Source organism: Dromiciops gliroides, chromosome 3 (genome assembly GCF_019393635.1).
Source record: "Dromiciops gliroides isolate mDroGli1 chromosome 3, mDroGli1.pri, whole genome shotgun sequence".
Classification (NCBI taxonomy): Eukaryota; Metazoa; Chordata; class Mammalia; order Microbiotheria; family Microbiotheriidae; genus Dromiciops; species Dromiciops gliroides.
This window is the reverse complement of record NC_057863.1, coordinates 10,305,181-10,324,485: the sequence shown is the minus strand read 5'-3', so window position 1 is coordinate 10,324,485 and position 19,305 is coordinate 10,305,181. Positions and strand designations below refer to the sequence as shown.

The following is a 19,305-nucleotide window of genomic DNA, read 5'->3' as shown; positions in this document are numbered from 1 at the left end:
GACTGGGGAGGGGTGGGGAAGTATGGTTCTGCTCAATCTGAGAACGTAGCAATGGAGTTGAGCTGAGTGTTCCCCCTCTGACAGTGGCACGAGGAATATTCACTAAAGGCTTTACCATTTACGAAGTCCACAGTGCTTTGGGTGAGTGAAGCTTGAGGAAGGGAGAAAAAGGGAGAGGTTGGTCTATAGGGATTTTCAGCCATGAGTATCACAACACAATTGTTTCTAGGAAGCAGCATGGGATTGTGGCTGGGGTTCTGGGGGTGGAGCCAGGAAGACCCAGGTTGACATCCCACATCAGACTTGGCTAGTTGTGCAACCCTGGGCAAATGATTGAGTCTCTTTGTGCCTCAGTTTCTATATTTGTCAAATGAGGGGGTTGGGCTCCATGGTTTCTGAGATCCCTCCCACCTCTAAATCTAGGATGCTTTTCTCACAATAACTTCTGAATTGGGATCTTGCAAATCTCTACAGCTATTTTGGATTCAGACCTGTGATTTCATGGGTATAGGGATCTTTCAGTGAGGAAGCAGCACTTATTCTGATCCCAATCTTACAGAATTGCCTGGGAGACCTAGGAGGGAAAGCAATCCATCCAGGGTCACACAGCTAGTATCTGAAAGTCATGTTGGAAACCAGGTCTTCCTGATTCCAAGCCTGACTTGCTGTTCACTATAAAAAGCTGCTGCTCAGTGCAAGCCCTGCTTTCTTTGCTTTACAGATGAGGACACTGAGGGTCAGAGTGCTTCAAAGACTTGTCAATAACCACCTGGTTGATAAATGGAAAAATTGAGCTTCTTATTAGCTAGGACTAAGATCCAGGTCTTCTTAATCCAAGTCCAATGTTTAACCCCTACAGAGAGGGATATATTGTGGAAAGATACATGTCATCCCATACAATCGAATCGATCATTAAAAAAAGCACTTATTGATTCCCTACTATGTGCCAAACACTACGGTAGGTGCTGGAGACACAAAGTCAAAAATGAATCTATTTTATTCCAACCTGCACCAGTCTGACAAAACCCAATCCAATCCAACCCAATCAGTCTAGCTGTAGGTGCTTGATACAGTTGGAGAAAGTATGGTTTGGTAGCACCAGGAAGGCATTTTTTTCATAATGCCTTACACTGCATGACATCCTGTCACAGAGTCTCCAAATAGGAAGGAATCTTAGAGGGCATAAAGTCTGAATGAAAATCTCCAAATCCCTGGGATAGTACCTTGAAATGGCCATTCAGCCTCAGCTGGGAGACTTCTCCTGGGGGAAACTCATTATGTATAAAGGTTTACAGATAGTTATAAGCCTGGTAGAGTCAACAAGGAGGAAACTGTCAACCACAAGAGAGTAATTGATAACCCTCTGGACTTTAGGCTCATTCATCATGTTGGCATTATGCAATGTGATGATGAGAAGACATCCTTTCAAGAAAGTTTTAGAGGGGCAGCTAGGGGGAGCAGTGGATAGAGCACCAGCCCTCAATTGAGGAGGACCTGAGGTCAAATCTGACCTCAGACACTTGATATTTACTAGCTGTGTGACCCTGGGCAAGTCATTTAACTTTCATTGTCTCCCCCCCCCCCCCCCACAAGCTTTAGAAACAGACTGGGATCTATCTCCTTAAATGAGATTGTTTTCACATAGCATTGACCAACTTCAAGGGGACAAGGATCATACTCTTTGTGGTTTCCCTGTAGACGAGGGATTTAATCTTTCAGTTTAACATCCATCAGAATGAGTATAGCCAGAATCCCAGAAATTTGTCTTAAGGCTCGCTGATCAGGTTTTGTGCTAAGGCTAGAACATAAAACCCAAAGGAAAACATTCATTGTTTCTAATTACACTGGGGAGATTCAATGTATTAACAGGTTAAATACAGGATAATGCCACAAGGAGAAAGGTATTAGGAGCATCAGTCTCAGAGGCCACTGGGGGCAGGTTCTGGGAAGGTGGAAACAATCATTATCCTTCATAATTCTCTGGAAGTAGAGACCTGTCAAGTGGTGGCCAGTCTCTGTGTGAATGGATGGTGGCCTGGCTTACTGACACAGCCCATGCCACTTTTGGATTGGTCTAGTTCCTGACCTGAAGCTTCAATTTACCTCCTGGATCTAATAGGTTTAATTTAATAAGATGGAATTTCATAGGGATGAACGCAAAGGCTTCTACTTAGGTGCTTCTATTTGTATTCCCAGGACTTAATACAGTGCCAGAAGCAGAGTAAATGCTTCATCAATTCTCCCTCTCTCCCTCCTTTCTGTTTGTCTCTTGATGCCTTCCTTCATGATGTTGGGGATCCTAAAAGCAGATGATACCAAATCAAAACATGGTTTCCTTTGAAGAAAACTTCAGTAAAACAATAGGGATCTGTGTGACTGGGGTTATTGCAAACTAATTGTGTCTGAATTCAAAGGAATGAAATTTGTCATGTTTGTAGTTTTCCTCTCAGCTTGGGATCCAATAATCTGGTTCAAAGTCCATCAGAGTGAGCACAATTTGCTTCCCAGAATTTTGTTTGCCTGGCCCTCACTGGAAAACCCTCTGGTTGATCATCAGCATTTTCCTACATTCCCTCATGGTTGGGTTGATCTTCATCCTCACCCAGCAATAGGAATGGGGAAATACACTGGCACCTCTCAAAGGGTTGGCATTCCACCCATCATAAGCTCTCTGAAAGCAGGTGGTCCAGAACCCACAAAGATCTACTCATCCTGTAGGGTCTCTGGCTCTACCCTTTGCCATTGGCTGAATGAAACAGAGGGACAAAAGTTGAGAGAGGCCCTTTAGTCAGTCCCTCACCCTTAAATAACCCAAAGGTTCAAACAGAGATCGAAAAAGCAGAAGAAGCCTAGAATGTCTTGGGAGAGGGTTTGAGGGCTGACTCTGTGGCAGTAAGTTAGTGCATTTTCTTCTACCTAAAAAATCCCAACCTGCCCCCCCATTCTCTCTCTCTGTTTCTGTCTCTCTGTCTTTCCCTCTATCCACCCCCCCTTTCCTCCAATTCATTTGGTTTAAGCAGTATCATCTTTCAAATAGGCAAATACTACTGGTACCTCTGGGAGGGTCAATGTACACTCAGTTATCCATACATTGTGTAAATTATTTGGTCTGTTTGCTTTCCCTCTGACCCTTGACAAGTGACTCACACATGAGCAAAAGGGGGTTTTGCAAGGGAAGTTTGAAGGGACATGGACTACATTGCTAAGCAGGGTAGGTGGGCAAGGGGAACAGAAAAAGAGATGATACTTCACAGGACACTTCAGTTGGCTTGTCCTTAGGCAACAGAAACCTTTGGATCCTCCTTTTAAGGCTTTCTAGCTAGGCACGGAGGTGGTTCAGTGATAGAGCACTGAGCATGGAGTTCAGAAGATTTGAGTTCAAATCCAGCCTCAGACACTGTCTACCTGTGTGACTTGAACATGTCATTTAATGTCTGTTTGTACCAGTTTCCTCATATGGAAAATGAAGTTCATAACAGTGCCTTCCTCACAGGGTTATTGGGAAGATCTGAGATATTATTTGTGAAGCACTTAACACAGTGTCTGGCACTGTGTAGGCATATAGTAGGCACTTAATAAATGCTTATTCCCTTTTCCCTTTCCACCTTGGCAAGACCTGCCGGAGCTTGGTCTCCATGGGTATAGTCTTTACCTATCACCATCCCCATGTTACCACAATCAAGAAAAGATGCTAATGGAAAGTCCAAGTACACACTATGGATTTAAAAGCTTTTGTGGGTTGATCTGGGAAGCTCACTGTTATTGTTTATGTGGGAAAATAGTGCCCAAGTTCCAAACACACTATTTGTGACTCAACAATTTGTTGGGTCCCAATCGAGGTCAAAGCTACCTTGATATTCAATCGGCCACATAGCAACCCATTGGCATCTTTCCCCTGGTCTTGGAGGCCCAGATTGAATGACACCTTACAGAGCCTCTCCTGATCTCTCCCTCCTCAAAACCCCTGCCAGATTCAATACACATCTACCACGTATTACAGTGATTAGTCTGCTTATTGATATTCCTTGAATCCTTGAGTGCTATGGCCATGTCTTATTCACCTTTGGGTCCTAGCACAGTGCTTTTATCAGAAGAGGTACTCAGTAAATGAAGAAATGAATGATTGAATGAATAAGAACCTTGAAGAACATGAATTGTGTAGAAGGCTTTAAATGAATGAAGGGACTCTCTCTCTTCTTCTCTTTCTTTCCTCTCTCTGTTCCTGTTCTCCTCTTATGTCTCTGTCTCTGTCTACTCTCTCTTTCTCCTCTTTTTCTTTCTGTGTTTCTGTCTCTGTCTGTCTCTTTTCGCTCTGTCTCTCATACACATGCTATTTCCTCTTCTCTCCTCCTCCCCTTCTTCTTGTTCTCCTCCTCCTCCTCCTCTTCCTCCTTCTCCTCCTCGTCCTCCTCGTCCTTCTTCTTCTTCTTCTTCTTCTTCTTCTTCTTCTTCTTCTTCTTCTTCTTCTTCTTCTTCTTCTCTCTCTCTCTCTCTCTCTCTCTCTCTCTCTCTCTCTCTCTCTCTCTCTCTCTCTCTCTCTCTCTCTCTCCCCTCTCTCAACACTGGTTCATGCAGGTAGTGATTCCCTGACTAGATTTAAGCCATGGGCTATGGAGCTTCCTTCTCTGTACTCATTCTCTGGAACATATTCAGAGACAGCCTACATCAAAAAGACCACCCTTATCAAGGTCACAGTGGGTGATGCTGGAAAGTTTCTCCCCAGGGAGTCTAAAGCTCTAAACCTATTGGTCATTAGCATGGGAATATGAATAAATGTACCCCCTCTTTATGGTAAGAGGGTATTCTAAAGGAGGAGAGAAAAGATGCCGACTTCAGTCACTGCTTGTGGGCACCAGACCTAGGTAAAGGGTCCTCAGAAGAAGGAGAATTTTAAGGAAGGGAATGAGAGGCTTGAATGGCAGAGGAGAGCACAGAAGACAGAAGCTATCCTAAGGACCCCCCGCCCACTTTGGTCAGGCCCTGGGCTGAGGCTGGCGGGCAGGCAGGCAGGGACGCGGCACCTCACCTTCACATAGTCATATTCGCAGAGGTAGGAGGATTCCAGGTCAAAATGCATGAAGTACAGCTTGATCCTGAATCCCTCTGGTACCGTGATGTTCCAGGTTACTTCAGAGTCGCTGGGGTAGGAATCAGGGAAGTTGGGCGACTGGATCTCCCCAAACATGTCGTTCAGTTCCACAATGTTGGTGGACACTCTCAGCAGATACACATACAGGGAGCAGCAGAGCAGGAAGGCCCTGAAAGACAGGGAGGGGACCAGAGGGGGTCAGGCAGCTTTCCAGTGATACCTGCGCCTGGAAGAACTGAAAAAGAAGATGGAGCCTTTGGCTTGACATTCAAAGGGGTGGCTAGAGGGAGATTTTGTTTTTAGTATCATCATTGATCTCACCCCAGAAAATAATAATGAAGACTCCCATTGATGATTTGTAATATCCTTTTGTCAAAAACCCTATGAAGTCAAGAGGCAACAGGGTATAGCCAGGTTAGAATCAGGAAGAGCTGAGTTCAAGTCCTGGGATTGGATGAATGCATATTGACTGTGTGATACTGGGCAAGGGCAGCTAGGTGGCACAGTGGATAGAGCACTGGTCCTGAAGTTGGGAGAACCTGAGTTCAAATCTCACCTCAGACACACACTAATTGTGTGACCCTGGGCAAGTTACTTCACCCCAATTGCCTTAAACATCTGGGTCATCTCCAGTCATCCTGATAATATATCTTGCCACTGGACCCAGATGTCTCTGGAGGAGAGAGTGAGGTTGGAGACATTGCACAGCCCTCCCTCACTTAAATTCAATTCACTGCAAGTCATGACATCACCCCGATAAACAAAGGACAAACAACCTAAAGGACTCTGGGCAACTCAGAGACCCTTTCAGTGCTCTAGGCAATTCTACAAAACTATGCAAGGTTGACGGGCATTGAGAGGGAATTCCTCACCAAAAGCTCCCTCACCAAAGAAGTCACAGGTACTTCTTTTAACCAGAGTTAAAAATAGAATACCCAGTGGTGAAGGGAAAACCAGTGTTATTGTCCGCAGATGGGCACCCTGAGGCTATGAGAGGTTGGGTGACTTGCTCACAGCTGTATAGCCACTCAGGGAAAGTGGCGGGACTGGACTCAAACCCAAGTTTCTGCCACTCAATTCTGCTCTCCTTTCACAGTCCTATCCCACCATGCTGGGTTTTCCATCCCCATCCTAGAGATGTTTCTTAGTCTTGTCTAGGCTTGGGGCCTGATTAGTTTCATGGTACTTTGAAATTATGACAATTCAAAGGAACCCAAGACTTTTTTGATTTGTAATACTACCTGGAGTCTGTGTATGTGAGCATGTAGTGGGAGAAGCATCTCCTATACAGGAGTGAGGCTACTTTTTCCTCAAAAAGCAAGAATACCCTCTTAATTGGTCCAGGGGATTAGGGCTTGAACCACTGATGGTTTCCTGGTGACTCAGAATAAAAACACAGCATGTGAGGACTTGACACATCTTTCTGACCAGAAAGCCACCATGGAAAATTCAGAGATGTGGGGAGTTGCTTCTTTCTGAACTAATTCAGGATTCTTGCTGAAGAGCATTTTCATGATGTTGTGAAACTAGCTTCCTTTTGCTAAATGTTAAATGGTCATGAGCCTGAACCATGAAATTTCCTGAATTAATCCTGGGCCAGGTGTGTGTGTGTTTGGTGGTGGGCTACTTCCTGGAGGGGATATCTTCAAGTAATTGAAAGGCTTGTATAAGGAAGAGGGATGAGCCTTATTTTGCTTGGCTCCAGAAGACAGAACTGGGAGCGATGAGTAAAAGCTACAAAAGGTTGGATTTCAGCTGGATGTGAGATGGGTGGTGTTGGGTGTGTTCTGGCTGATAGTGAGCCCTGCAGGTTTTCAGACAAAGGCTGGATGACCCATTGCAGGGGATGCCCTAGAAGGGATCCATTTGGGTTGGGTTTGGCCTTTGTGGCTTAAGAAAACCCTTAAGCCAGCTCTGAAGGTGTGACTTTGTGAAGTCCCTACGGCAAAGGCTCTTCATCTTGGGGGAGAGTGCTTTGTGCTCTGAAATGTCCCCTAGGCCAAGTGATGGACATGGAGGGCTGAGGGCAAGGGGCCCCATTTCTAGCTCAGCCCTTGAATGACAGTGTGAATCCAGGGGGCATCCCTCTAGGCATCTATCAAATGGCCACCATTTTGACTTTCTGTCTTCTGTGCTTCTGAAAAGGCTACTCTTCATGTCTGGGAGGCAGTCTTTCCTCATATCTGCCTCCCAGAACCTCTGGCTTTCATCAAAACACAATTCAGATGCTGCTTCTACTAGACCTTCTTGATGCTCCCTTACCTCCAACAGTTTTTTTCATTTTAAATTTCTTTTTGGGGGGTACCATTCCCTTCCCTCCAACAGTTTTTTTCCATTTTAAATTGCTTTTTGTGGGGTACCACAATTGCAGCTAGGTGGTACAGTAGATGGAGTACTGGACCTGGAATCAGGAGGACTGCTCCCCTGAGTTCAAATTTAACATCAGACAATTACTAGCTGTGTGACCCTGGGCAAGTCACTTAAACTCTGTTTGTCTCAGTTTCCTCATCTATAAAATGAGCTGGAAGAGGAAATGGCAAACCACTCCAGTATCTTTGCCAAGAAAACCCCAAATGGGATCAGAGAGAGTTAGACACAAACTGAAAAATGACTAAACAATAACAACAACAATTGAGAAATGGTCAAAGGATTTACACAGGCAGTTTTCAGGAGAAGAAATCAAAGCTATCTATAGTCATATAAAAAGGCTCTAAATACCTATTGATCAGAGAAATGCAAATGAAAGCAACCCTGAGATACCACTTTATACCTATCATATTGGCTAACATGAAAGAAAAGGAAAATGATAAATGCTGGAGGGAATGTGAAAAAATTTCTATACTAATGAACTGTTGGTGGAGTTGTGACCTGGTTCTACCATTCTGGAGAATAATTTGGAACTATATCTGAAGGGTGATAAAACTGTACATAACCTTTTTTTGTTTGTTTGTTTTTGCAGGGTAATGAAGGTTAAGTGACTTGCCCAGGGTCACATGGCTAGTGAGTGTCAAGTGTCTGAGAAGGGATTTGAACTCAGGTCCTCCTGAATCTAGGGCTTTATCCACTGTGCCACCTAGTTGCCCCAACTGTACATAACCTTTGACCCAACAATACCAATATTAGGTCTGTATCCCAAAGAGGTCAAAGAAAAGGAAAAAGGACCCATATGTACAGAAATATTTTTAGCAGCTCTTTTGTGGCGGCAAAGAATTTGAAATTGAGGGGATGACCATCAACTGGGAAATGGCTGAACAAGTTGTGTTATGTGATTTTGATGGAATTCTGTTGTTCTATAAGAAATGAGGTGGAGGATGGTTTCAGAAAAACTTGGAAAGACCTGTATGAGCTGATGCAAAGTAAAGTGAGCAGAACTAGGAAAACATAGTACAGAGTAACAACAACATTGTAACTATGATTAAATGTGAAAGATTTGGCTATTCTGATTAATACAATGATCCAAGACAATTCCAAAGGATTCATAATGAAAAATGCTATTGACCTTCAGAAGAAGAACTGATGAACTCTGAGCCCAGATTGAAGCCTCTTTTTTCACTTTCTTTTTTTTCTTCAACATGATTAATATGGAAATATGCTTTGCATGACTTCACATGTATAATGGATATCATATTGCTTGTCTTCTTAATGTGTGGAAGAGGGGTGGGAGGGACGGAGAGAATTTGGAACTAAAATTTTAAAAATGAATGTAAAAATATAGTTCAATTACTTTGATCAAGTGTCTAACTTTGGCACAAAAAGTTGTAAAGATTAGAAATTTTTTAAAAAATCAGATTGGTTTTGATTACTTTGCAGAAATATATTCTGTGCATCCATATTGTATCTCTCAGGAGAATGGAGATCCCTTGAAGATGGGGACTTTGGATTTTTACATCTGTGACCCCAGTGCCTGGTACTGTTCATTCAGTACAGCGATTGCTTAATAAATATTTGTGGAACTGAGTTTTGGGGGAGAAGATGAAAAGGGAGTCATTTAGCCAACGAATCCATCTCTAAGAGAGGTAATGTGATATGGTAGAAAGAGCAATGCTTTGGTCCAAATCCTGCCTGTCCTTGCCTGGGTGACCCTGCTCTGTAAATTGAGAAGGTTAGGTTACTTGGCCACTGAGGTCCTTTCCAGCTCTAGAACCATGATCTTTCATAGGATCATGGAATATCAATAGTCTAGAGCACATCTTTGAGTGAGGATCCAGGAGGAACAAACAGAGGAAGGAAGTTACATGTCCAAGGTCACCAAGCACATCTGGCTACATCCAGGAACTTTAAGTTGTGGCTCCAAGGACAGCACTCCAACCTCTTGCTCATATCACAAGTAACATTTTGGCGCTACTTCTCCAGCTCCAGTGTAAGGACCCTGTGATGATAATATGTAACCTTTTCAAGTTTGCACTTTATAGACATACAGTATCTCATCTGAGGCTCCCAACAGTCTTGTGAGGTACTACTAAAGACCTATTTTACAGGTGATGGAAGAGAGTTTAAGGTACTTGCCCAGGATCACATTGTAAGTCAGAGGAAGATTGTGAACCTAGGTCTTCTTAACTCCAAGGACAGAGGACAGTCCACTCTACCACATTGCCTCTGATGACCCATAATGGGGAGCTTTGTGAATGAGTCTTCAACATCAACTTCTTCCTCATTATCTGCTCTGTAAAGGGGACACCAGCCACACTGGCTTGGCTCAAGGACAGTTCTTGCCTTCAGCAGGATGGCCCAGATTGCCCAAGGTTGAAAGGTCCACTTTCTCCATTGCTATTTTTCCAAGTCTTGTCTTCAGGACTTTGGTTTCCCTATCCCATTTTGGTGGTGTAGTTGGGAAGATACTGATCTACGTGGCACTCTGTTTTTCCCCTGCTCCATATCCTCATAATGATTTTAAAGGTTCTAAGTCAATGCACCCTCACATATAGGACAAGCCATGGTGTACACTTTCAAAACCGATTAAAGCTGCAAACTGAGAGTTGTCAATGACAACAGTAATTCACCACCATCCTTCTCTCTGTCCTCAAATGTCTTAGCTAGTTAGTCAAGGCATTGTCTATCTAGCCTCTAGCAGCTGCTCTCCATTAGCAAAGAAAAAACCCTACCAAGTCCTCAGAGAAGATGATAGAAGCACAACCCTGGAGATCACAGTTGTGATCCCCAGGACACCAGGACGCGTCTCTGTGATTGTGATGAACTGGGGAGGTGAGGCAGAAAATCCTCCTCCCCCATAATTCCCAAGGGGAAGATCAGCCATTAGCAAAAGAAAGGGGGAGTTGTCAGAAAAATGTGGGCTTCAGTCTTACCCTCACTGCTTTTAAATTTATAGCACGTTCACTCAGTCACTTAACCTTAATTTCCTTACCTACAAAATGCAGCTGATACAAGTTAGCCCTTCAGTTTTTTTCATATGATAGTATTGTGAGTAATCTATTAATCAGCAAACATTTACTAAATCCCCACCGTGGGCCAAGCACTGTGTGAGTGCTGGAGCTACAGAGACAAAAATGAAGCAGTCTCTGTCCTCAAGGCACTTCCATTCTAATGTGCTTCAGTAGGCACAGCCCCCACCCACAGAAGGCAGATACAAGATAACCTCGGAGGGGAAGGGGTAGCAATGTCAGGGACAGGGAAAAGCTTCAGGCAGAAGCTGGTGCTTGTATCAATCCCATTTGAAAAAGAAAAACTGTCTAGGGCAGGGAAACTCCTGGAGAGGAAAGGTCCTCTGCCACCTCAGCTCTGAAATTTAACCCAGAGAGGGTGTGACTTGCCCAAGGTCACTTCGCCAGTGATCATCAGAGATCAGGACTCAAACCCAGGTCTTAATGACTCAGGAGGAAATGAGGTTCAGAATGCTTAAGTGACTTGCTCAAGGTAATTAATAATAACTAGCATTTACACAGCACTTGAAGGTTTGCAAAGCATTTTACAAATATTATCTCATTTTATCCTTACAATAACCCCACCAAATTAAGTACTATCATTACTCCTATTTTACAGATGGGGAAACTGAGGCAGGCAGTGGTGAAGTGAATTTGTGCAGGGTTACACAACTAGCGAATATCAGAGGCAGGATTTGAATTCATCTTCCTGAGCCTGGGGCCAGTATGCTATTCACGATGCCACCTAGCTAGGTGATCATACAGGTAACCTACCCTGTGGGGTAGCCAGGAACTCAGAGCTGCCACACCCTTTCTTTCAGCTACACAGGGCTGTTGTGAAGGTTCAGATGGGATGCTACGTTTTATGTGAAGGCACCACACAAATGTGAGTCTCTGGGGCCATTCTTGTCTCCTTGCTGCAAGGATATCAGGTATGTGGCTTTGTCAGCAATCCTCACATCCAAAACGGAAGATGGAGGAAACACAGCAAGTGTCTGAGCTTGTGTCAGTCCAGCCGGCTGGCTCCTGGCTAGGCCACTGGTCAGGAGTGTTTCACTTTTTATTTGATTTTTTTTTACTTCATTTAGTTCAGTTACAATCAAGTCATGGCAAGTATTAAGCACCTACTTGCTATATACAAGGCACAATACTAGTCTCTTGGTGGTACAGACAAAAAACCACCACCAACAAAACCCCAAAACAAACGAACAAAAACCCAGTCCCTGATCTTGAGGTTCTTGGATTTTATTTACTTTTACATATCAGAATAGATTCATCCAGTAGAAAAGGCAAGAGGATCAGACCTATGACTCCCCTTTGTGATTCCAATGGGGTCAAACCTAGAAAAGCTGAATTAAGGCAAGGGACCTAATTCACTCAGGTCTTTGGCATGCAGAGCATCCTGGGGTTTGGGGAAAGACTTCTGGACCTAGAATTAGGAGAGATCTGAGTTCAGATCTTGTCTCTATCATAACTACTTGTACAACTAAGGTAACTCAAAGACAACCAATCAATCAATAAACATTTATTAAGCACCTACTATGTGCTAGTCATTGTGCTAAGCAAAAGATACAAAAAGAGGCAAAATACAGTCCCTACCCTTAAGGCACTTACCATCTAATGGGGGAGGTGTGCAAACAAATCCATAGAAGACAAGCTATAGACAAGATTAATAGGAAATAATTAACAGAAAGAAGGCTGGAATTAGTAGGGTTAGGGAAGGCTTCCTGTAGGAGGTGGGATTTTAGTTGGGACTTAAAGGAAGCCAGGGAGGTTGTAGTCAGAGATAAGGAGGGAGAACATTTCAGGCATGGGGGACAGTGAGAGAGAGAGAGAGAGAGACAGAGAGAGACAGAGACAGAGAGACAGACAGAGACAGAGACAGAGAGAGACAGCGAGAGACAGAGATAGAGAGACAGAGAGAGACAGAGACAGAGAGAGAGACACACACAGACAGAGAGAGACAGAGAGATAGAGAGAGACAGACAGAGACAGACAGAGAGACAGAGACAGAAAGGGAGAGACAGAGAGATGGTGAGAGATACAGAGAGAGACAGAGACAGAGAGACAGAGACAGAGAGACAGAGACAGAGAGAGAGAAGGAGGGAGGGAGACAGAGAGAGACAGACAGAGACAGAGAGACAGAGAGATAGAGACACATACACACACACACACACACACACACAGACAGAGAGAGAGTGAGAGTCCAGTAGCATCTAAAAGTGGAAAGCGAGATCACTGGGGTTGGGGAGCCTGGCTTCACTTCTGAGCTTACTCTCTGGGTGACCTCTCTAGGCCTCAGTTTCCTCAACTGAAAGCAGAAGGGGTTGGAACAGACAGTCCCTGAGCTGCCTTCCAGCTTGAGCTCTAGGGTCTGAGGCTCTAAGCCTTAGTTTCCCCATCTGTAAACTGAAGATGAGGGTACTGACACAACTGAACTCATGGGATGGTGAGAAAAGTACTTTGTAAGCCTAAATGGGCTTCCACTGAACCAACCTCGGTGATTTTAAGCTGACAAAAGTGCTAACCTGCATTGAGAGAGGGATTTGTCTACTGGGAGGTCCAAATACCAATGAATTTTAAAAAGTGTTGTAGAGATGTGAGATGATGGTGTGGTGATGATGATAAAGAAGAACAACCACCACCACCATCATCTCTGGCCCTGCCTAACTGATCCAGTGAATAAGGAGCTTACTAACCCAAGCACAGAAGAAATTAATAATGATTGTATACCACCCCTTTTGGACGAAACTTGTTAATTAATTGGAATGGGGAACTTCTGGTGAGGAAATTCTTTCTACCTCTGCAGATTGGCAACTTCTCTACAATTTACATTCTTAGAGAGTCATCTAGATCGTAGCTTGTTAAATTTAAACCAATAAGGGGGTCACATAACTGAATGTAAGGGTTGCAAAAATTTGGCAAAAGTAAAAGGTTGTGTCTATCTATTGTATATCCCTATATACCTGGATTCATGCAAACATTTCTCAGGAGAACAGGGCTTGAGAGTGGAAAAAGTTTAAGACGTCCTGGTCTAGATGAGCATTAAGAAGTGAGTGACATGATTTTCCCAGGGACCCGAGGGTGAGGGTGGTTTGAATCCTGGTCCTTCTGGCTCTGAGCTTGGCCCTCAGTGCCCATAGACTCTTTTTTATGATCAATAGCTCTCAGTGATTTAAGACTGCAAAGTGCTCTGCACAGGTTATATCACTGGAACCCCCATAACCCTGTGAGATAGTTGCTCCAGCCATTATCATGGAGGAAGAAATCTCGAAAGAACAGAGTTCAAATCCAGACGCTTCTCTATGAAGTGAGGGGATTGGGCCAGGTTTCTTTCAGATATAAATGGATGATCCTGTGCTGTTGGACACATTGCTTCTCTCGATTTCAGTTTCTTCATCTGTAAAATGAGAGCATCGAACTAGACAAGTTCTGAGGTCCCTTCTGGCTCGAAATCTTTAAGGAAACTGAAGCAGAGAGAAGTCATTTGACTGGGATCACACAGTTAGTGCCTGGGATAGGATTGGAACTGAGCTCTTCCTGACTCCAAGTCCAAGGTCATTCTATCCCCAAGTTCACTGTCCTCTAAAGCCTTTCTCAATCAAAAGGAAAATCAGTTGGGGAGGGGGAAGGGACGAGAATCTTTGGGAATTTGCTACATCTGTGGAATTTTGTTTTTTTCAGGGGTGGTTGTTAAAACAGAATCCAAAACTCTGTTATTAGAAAAATACCGAGGTTGCTTAAGTCAGGAGATGTGCAACTTACTAGGAGCACCCTTAACTGGGAGTGCTCTGGTCAGCCTGGGGGAAGGAGGGAGGACGAGAGAGCCCTCCAGAGCCATTAGGTTTAGTTCAAGGTCAGGGAACCAGGCTGGAGGCTTCTACTCTTTTTTGGGGGTCCCAGGGCTCTGTCTCCCTGCTCTGGACACCCACCATGTAAAAGGCACTCAATGCATTTGCCTGATTCCAGTTGCTCAGGCAGTGACTTATAGGGGACTGCATGTATGATGGTGATAGCTTTTATTTGGCCAAATTGAGGTTTAGCTGGCAAACTTCTGAAGGCTGGGGAAACCTCAAGAGCCCGGCAGTGAGGAGGCTGACTTCTTTTCGGTTCCAAACAAATAAACACCCAACACACTCACACACAGAGAGCAACAAGCAGCGCCCTCTCCTTGCTCCCCCCCCCAACACTATCAAGAGCCTGCTTATCTCAGAAGAGGACGCACAGTGAAGATCCTGACTGATGGAGAAATAACCTTCTTCTTAAGGAAGTACCCAGTCAGCTGGAGGGTGTGTGTGTGTGTGTGTGTGTGTGTGTGTGTGTGTGTGTTGGGGGGGGGTGTCAGTGAGAGCTTGGGGCTTCCAGGTGGGCGCTCGGAAAAGTGTCCAGGGGAAAGTTGCATCTTTCTGAGTAGCAGAGTGAGCTTTGGACACACTGATCATTCCGGAAAGACCCAGAGAGACAGACCAGCCAGCCCGGTGTATGCATGGGGAGAGAGACCAGCTAGCCTGCTCCGCATGGTGAGAGAAAGACTCGCTGGAGAGCTGGATCGGGACTGGTCAGAGGGGCCCCTCCAGGCAGCCCCGGACTGAGAGATCATGTTCCCGAGAGGAGAGGGGACTGCCATCCCTCCCCTAGAAGTTCTGGGGACCCTGGGCACTCACCTCATATTTCTGCCTTGGCTGCTCTTGGGGTCTTTGGATTTCACCCCCCTGCCTTATTTCTGCAGGATCTCTTCCGTAGTGTCAGTTCTGGGGCTGGCTCTCCTGGGCTTCACTCTCTGTCTTATCTTTGTTCTGAGAGCCCTGTGTGTGTCTGGGGAGTTGGCTGGCATTCTCCATTCAGGTCACGCCTTCTCCTGCCTGCAACAGACCTCTCTCTCTCTCTCTCTCTCTCTCTCTCTCTCTCTCTCTCTCTCTCTCTCTCTCTCTCTCTCTCTCTCTCTCTCTCTCTCTCTCTCTCTCCCCTGCCCCCTTTCTCCCCCCCTCCTCCTCCTCCCCTCTCCTCCTCCTCCCCTTCTCCCCTTCTCCCTCCTCTCCACTCTCTTGCCTGCTTTTCTCTCCCTCTCGCCCCACTTCTCTGTCTCTCTACTCCCCCTCTCTATTCTCTGTCCTTTTCCTGCCCCTTCTCTGTGTCTCTTTTCTTTCTAGCTCTCTGTGATTTTTTCCTGTCCTTTTCCACATTACCACAATTGCTTCCCCTCAGGACACATTCAAAGACAAGGCAAAACAACAATAACAAAAAGCACCAAAGGGAAACACAATTTATTAGGAAAGAACAGATTGAGGAGAAAATTCACCCCTGCTCACATAGGAAAGCACCTCTGTCCAGATGCCGAGTCCCTAGCCAGACTCCTCTCCAGTGAGTATGCCAACAACTACAGGTTTCCTATTAATGGGAGCCTTGGCAAGGAACTCCAGGCAGGATGGGCCCCTTCTGTCACACAGTTGGTCTTTCTCACTCAAAAGTAAAACTTTTGCAGTTGTTTACCCACTTCCTTCAGAATCGTGGTAATGTCCAGGGAGCTAATCCACCCCAGAGAGAACCGAGTGAATCCCAGAGGCCTCCATCAGGGTGTGGCTGCAAAAATGTACATGCCCATATGGACATATGGATCTTGGGAAAATATGACCCAGAATCCAGGCAGAACTTCTGATTCATCTTTTTCCCCCTCTCTGTCAACTTTGGCTTGAAGAGCACTGCATAGCAATAGGGCCTGGGGACTGCACGCACGGGGAGACTGTGACAGAATGAGAGCTTAAGAGCAAAGCCCCTCACAAAGCTCATGTCATTGGAACATCACAACACCCTGTGAGACATGTGCTATGACTGTGCCATTTCTGCTAGCACCCTCCCCCAGCTATTTATTTTATACGCACTAATATGCATCCCTTTTGTCTCCCCTGATAGAAATGGAAGCTCCCCAGGTGTGGATTGCTCCGTTTTGTCTCTTAACTACCTAGTGCCTGGTAATAAGAATCATTGAATTAATGTTTGTTGATTGATTGATTAATCAACGTGACAGTTGAGGAAACTGAGGCTTGGAGGGTTTCATTCACCCCCCCCCTCTCTCTCCCTCTCTCTCTCTCTCTCTCTCTCTCTCTCTCTCTCTCTCTCTCTCTCTCTCTCTCTCTCTCTCTCTCTCTCTCTCTCTCTCTCTCTCTCTCTCTCTCTCTCTCTCCCTCTCTCTCTCTCTCTCTCTCTCTCTCTCTCTCTCTCTCTCACACACACACACACACACACACACACACACACACACACACACACACACACACACACGGGAGAGGTGGTATTTGAAGCAAGGTCTTCCTGACTCCAAGTCCATGGCTTTCTCCACTTGTGCCAGACGATAGCACATGGGATCATGAATCTAGGGCCAGGAGTCACCTTCAAACTCATCTAGTCCCATCCTTTCATTTTAAAGTTGATCAAATTGAGGACCAGAGGGGTTAAGAAACTTGGGAAGATTGAGACAGAGACAAATTTTGAACCCAAGACCTCTGACTTCAAATACAGCACTGTTCTCTGTGATCCTCCCAGGTTTAAAGTGTTTCTGGGTCCAGTAGTACCCTAACCTTCAGGAGGCTACTCTCCCTCTCCTCTCTCCTCTCTCCTCTCTCCTCTCTCCTCTCTCCTCTCTCCTCTCTCCTCTCTCCTCTCTCCTCTCTCCTCTCTCCTCTCTCCTCTCTCCTCTCTCCTCTCTCCTCTCTCCTCTCTCCTCTCTCCTCTCTCCTCTCTCCTCTCTCCTCTCTCCTCTCTCCTCTCTCCTCTCTCCTCTCTCCTCTCTCCTCTCTCTCTCTCTCTCCTCTCTCTCTCTCTCTCTCTCTCTCTCTCTCTCTCTCTCTCTCTCTCTCTCTCTCTCTCTCTCTCAACACTTTCAATAGCCTGTCTTGCCAGTCAGGGTGTGATGCAGAGGTTCCCACCCACTTTGTGGGTACAAATGGAAGGGATGAAAGAAGAGCCTGGAGTTTGGACTCTTGGCAAACTGACTTTCTGTTTCAATCGAAAAGCGAAGAGCTTTCAAAGTCTCATTAAAAGACTCAAAGGGCTTCTCAGACATCAAATAACTCTCACAGAACAACATTTTAATGATTTAAGCGCAAATGAATCAGGAACACATGGATTATATTTCCCTTGGAAAACACGAGGGCTTTAAAAAAACGGAGAGAAGAACTTGGCCCAGCCAAGGGTCCTGCCCATTGGAGCTGCTGGCTGACTTCACACTCCAGCCGAGTTTGCCTTTCTCCAGTGCAGGAGGGAGATGCACACAACCCACCACCGAGTCAGCTTTGGAGAACAGATAACAGAGCCCGGACAACCACTGGCCTCTCCTTGTAAAATGCCAAATATCAATTAGGCCTCTGAGTGTAATTTTCCGTCAGTGTCTTCACAGGGCTGCCAAGACACTATAGAAGTCTTTTGAAATATGGTCCACAGAAGTCCTGCCAATGGATTGCAGCTCTGGTATGTGCTTCTTTGGGACTTACCACAACTCAGATGATGTCTGCACGACAACAAGATCCCTGAGGATCGGCAAGTTGTCAGGGCTGGGGATGAAATGGCTTTTCCGGGGATGGGTCTCCCTTTGTGAAATTACCCTGGGCCTTTTGTAATGATGGTGGTCATAGCCCAAGAGATGACTGAAAAGAAGGCAGAGCGCATTGTCTAATGGTAGCAAAAGATTGCTGGGAAGCATGATATAGAGGGGCAGCTTTCCTTTAGGTGAGACTGAATGAATGGTTTTACTGGGTCCTTGTTTTCTTATATGGAACATGAAGAAGTTGGAACAGAAGAACTCTACCCAAGCAACCAAGCAACCAAGCAACCTACTTAGCAGGTACTGTGCCAGGCACTCGGGATACAGAAATGAACAAAAGAAAACAATTCTTGCTCTCAGGGAGCTCATACTCTGCTATCATGATGTAATGTCACCCAATCCTAACCTTTCATTTTACACTTAAGTAAACTGAGGTCTAGAAAGATGAAGTGGTTTTCCCAAGGCCACACAGACAGCAAGTGGCAGAGGCACATTTTGAATCTAAGTCCTCTGAATTGAAATCCAGTAATGTTTCTACTGTGACTCATTTAGGGTTAGTCTATCTCTGAATCCTAGAATCTGTTGATGAGTCAGGGATTCCTGGCTGCCCAATGCTTCTATCATTCCCTTTATCATGATTATTTCTTGTTAATCATGTCTCAGAGTCGATCAGAAAAAAACCCCAACAAACCCTTGTTTAGAAAAAAATCATTAAAAAAGACTCAAATTTTTAAAAGTTCAAGGACAAAATGTTTTATATGTTTGCATAGTAGGTTTCACATGTATTTGTTTCAGATAAAGGATAATTTCATGTTTTGATATATGATTAGAATCACAGAATTTGGGGCCTTCAGGGGATACCTAGTAAGGCCCATACTTGAACTAGAGTACCCTTTATGGCCTATTTTCTTCTCTTATTTGTGTTGGGAAAACACAAGAAATTCCCCAACTTGACACGGCCACTTTTGGGGGGGGGCAAGGCAATGAGGGTTAAGTGACTTGCCCAGGGTCACACAGCTACTAAGTGTCAAGTGTTTGAGGCCAGATATGAACTCAGGTCCTCCTGAATCCAGGGATGGTGCTTTCTCCACTGTACCACCTAGCTGCCCCAAATTTCTCATTTTTTAGTTAAAATTTTTTTTTGAGTCACAAAAAACCCTGTCCTTTTACCAGCCCCCGCCTCCCCATGAAAGAAAAGCAAAACACCTACTACAAATATTTATAGTTAAGCAAAATAAATTTCCATACTGGCCATGTCCAAAAGCCGCCGTGTGTGTGTGTGTGTATTTTACATATACATA

At 44.9% G+C, this 19,305-nt stretch overlaps 1 protein-coding gene across 5 annotated transcripts in view; it reads right to left on the bottom strand.

Moving 5' to 3' along the window:
• MASP1 (MBL associated serine protease 1) overlaps window positions 1-15,348 on the bottom strand; it is a 97,754-nt gene extending 82,406 nt beyond the window's left edge. For all 5 annotated transcript variants that reach the window (XM_043993022.1, XM_043993023.1, XM_043993020.1 and 2 more), the window contains exons 1-2: window positions 15,132-15,348; window positions 5,027-5,258 (exon numbers count right to left, since the gene is read on the bottom strand). In XM_043993022.1, coding sequence (XP_043848957.1) covers window positions 5,027-5,258; window positions 15,132-15,136 — 237 coding nt within the window. In that variant the 5' untranslated portion in view covers window positions 15,137-15,348. The remainder of the gene's footprint in view (window positions 1-5,026; window positions 5,259-15,131) is intronic.
• Window positions 15,349-19,305: the final 3,957 nt, after the last annotated feature.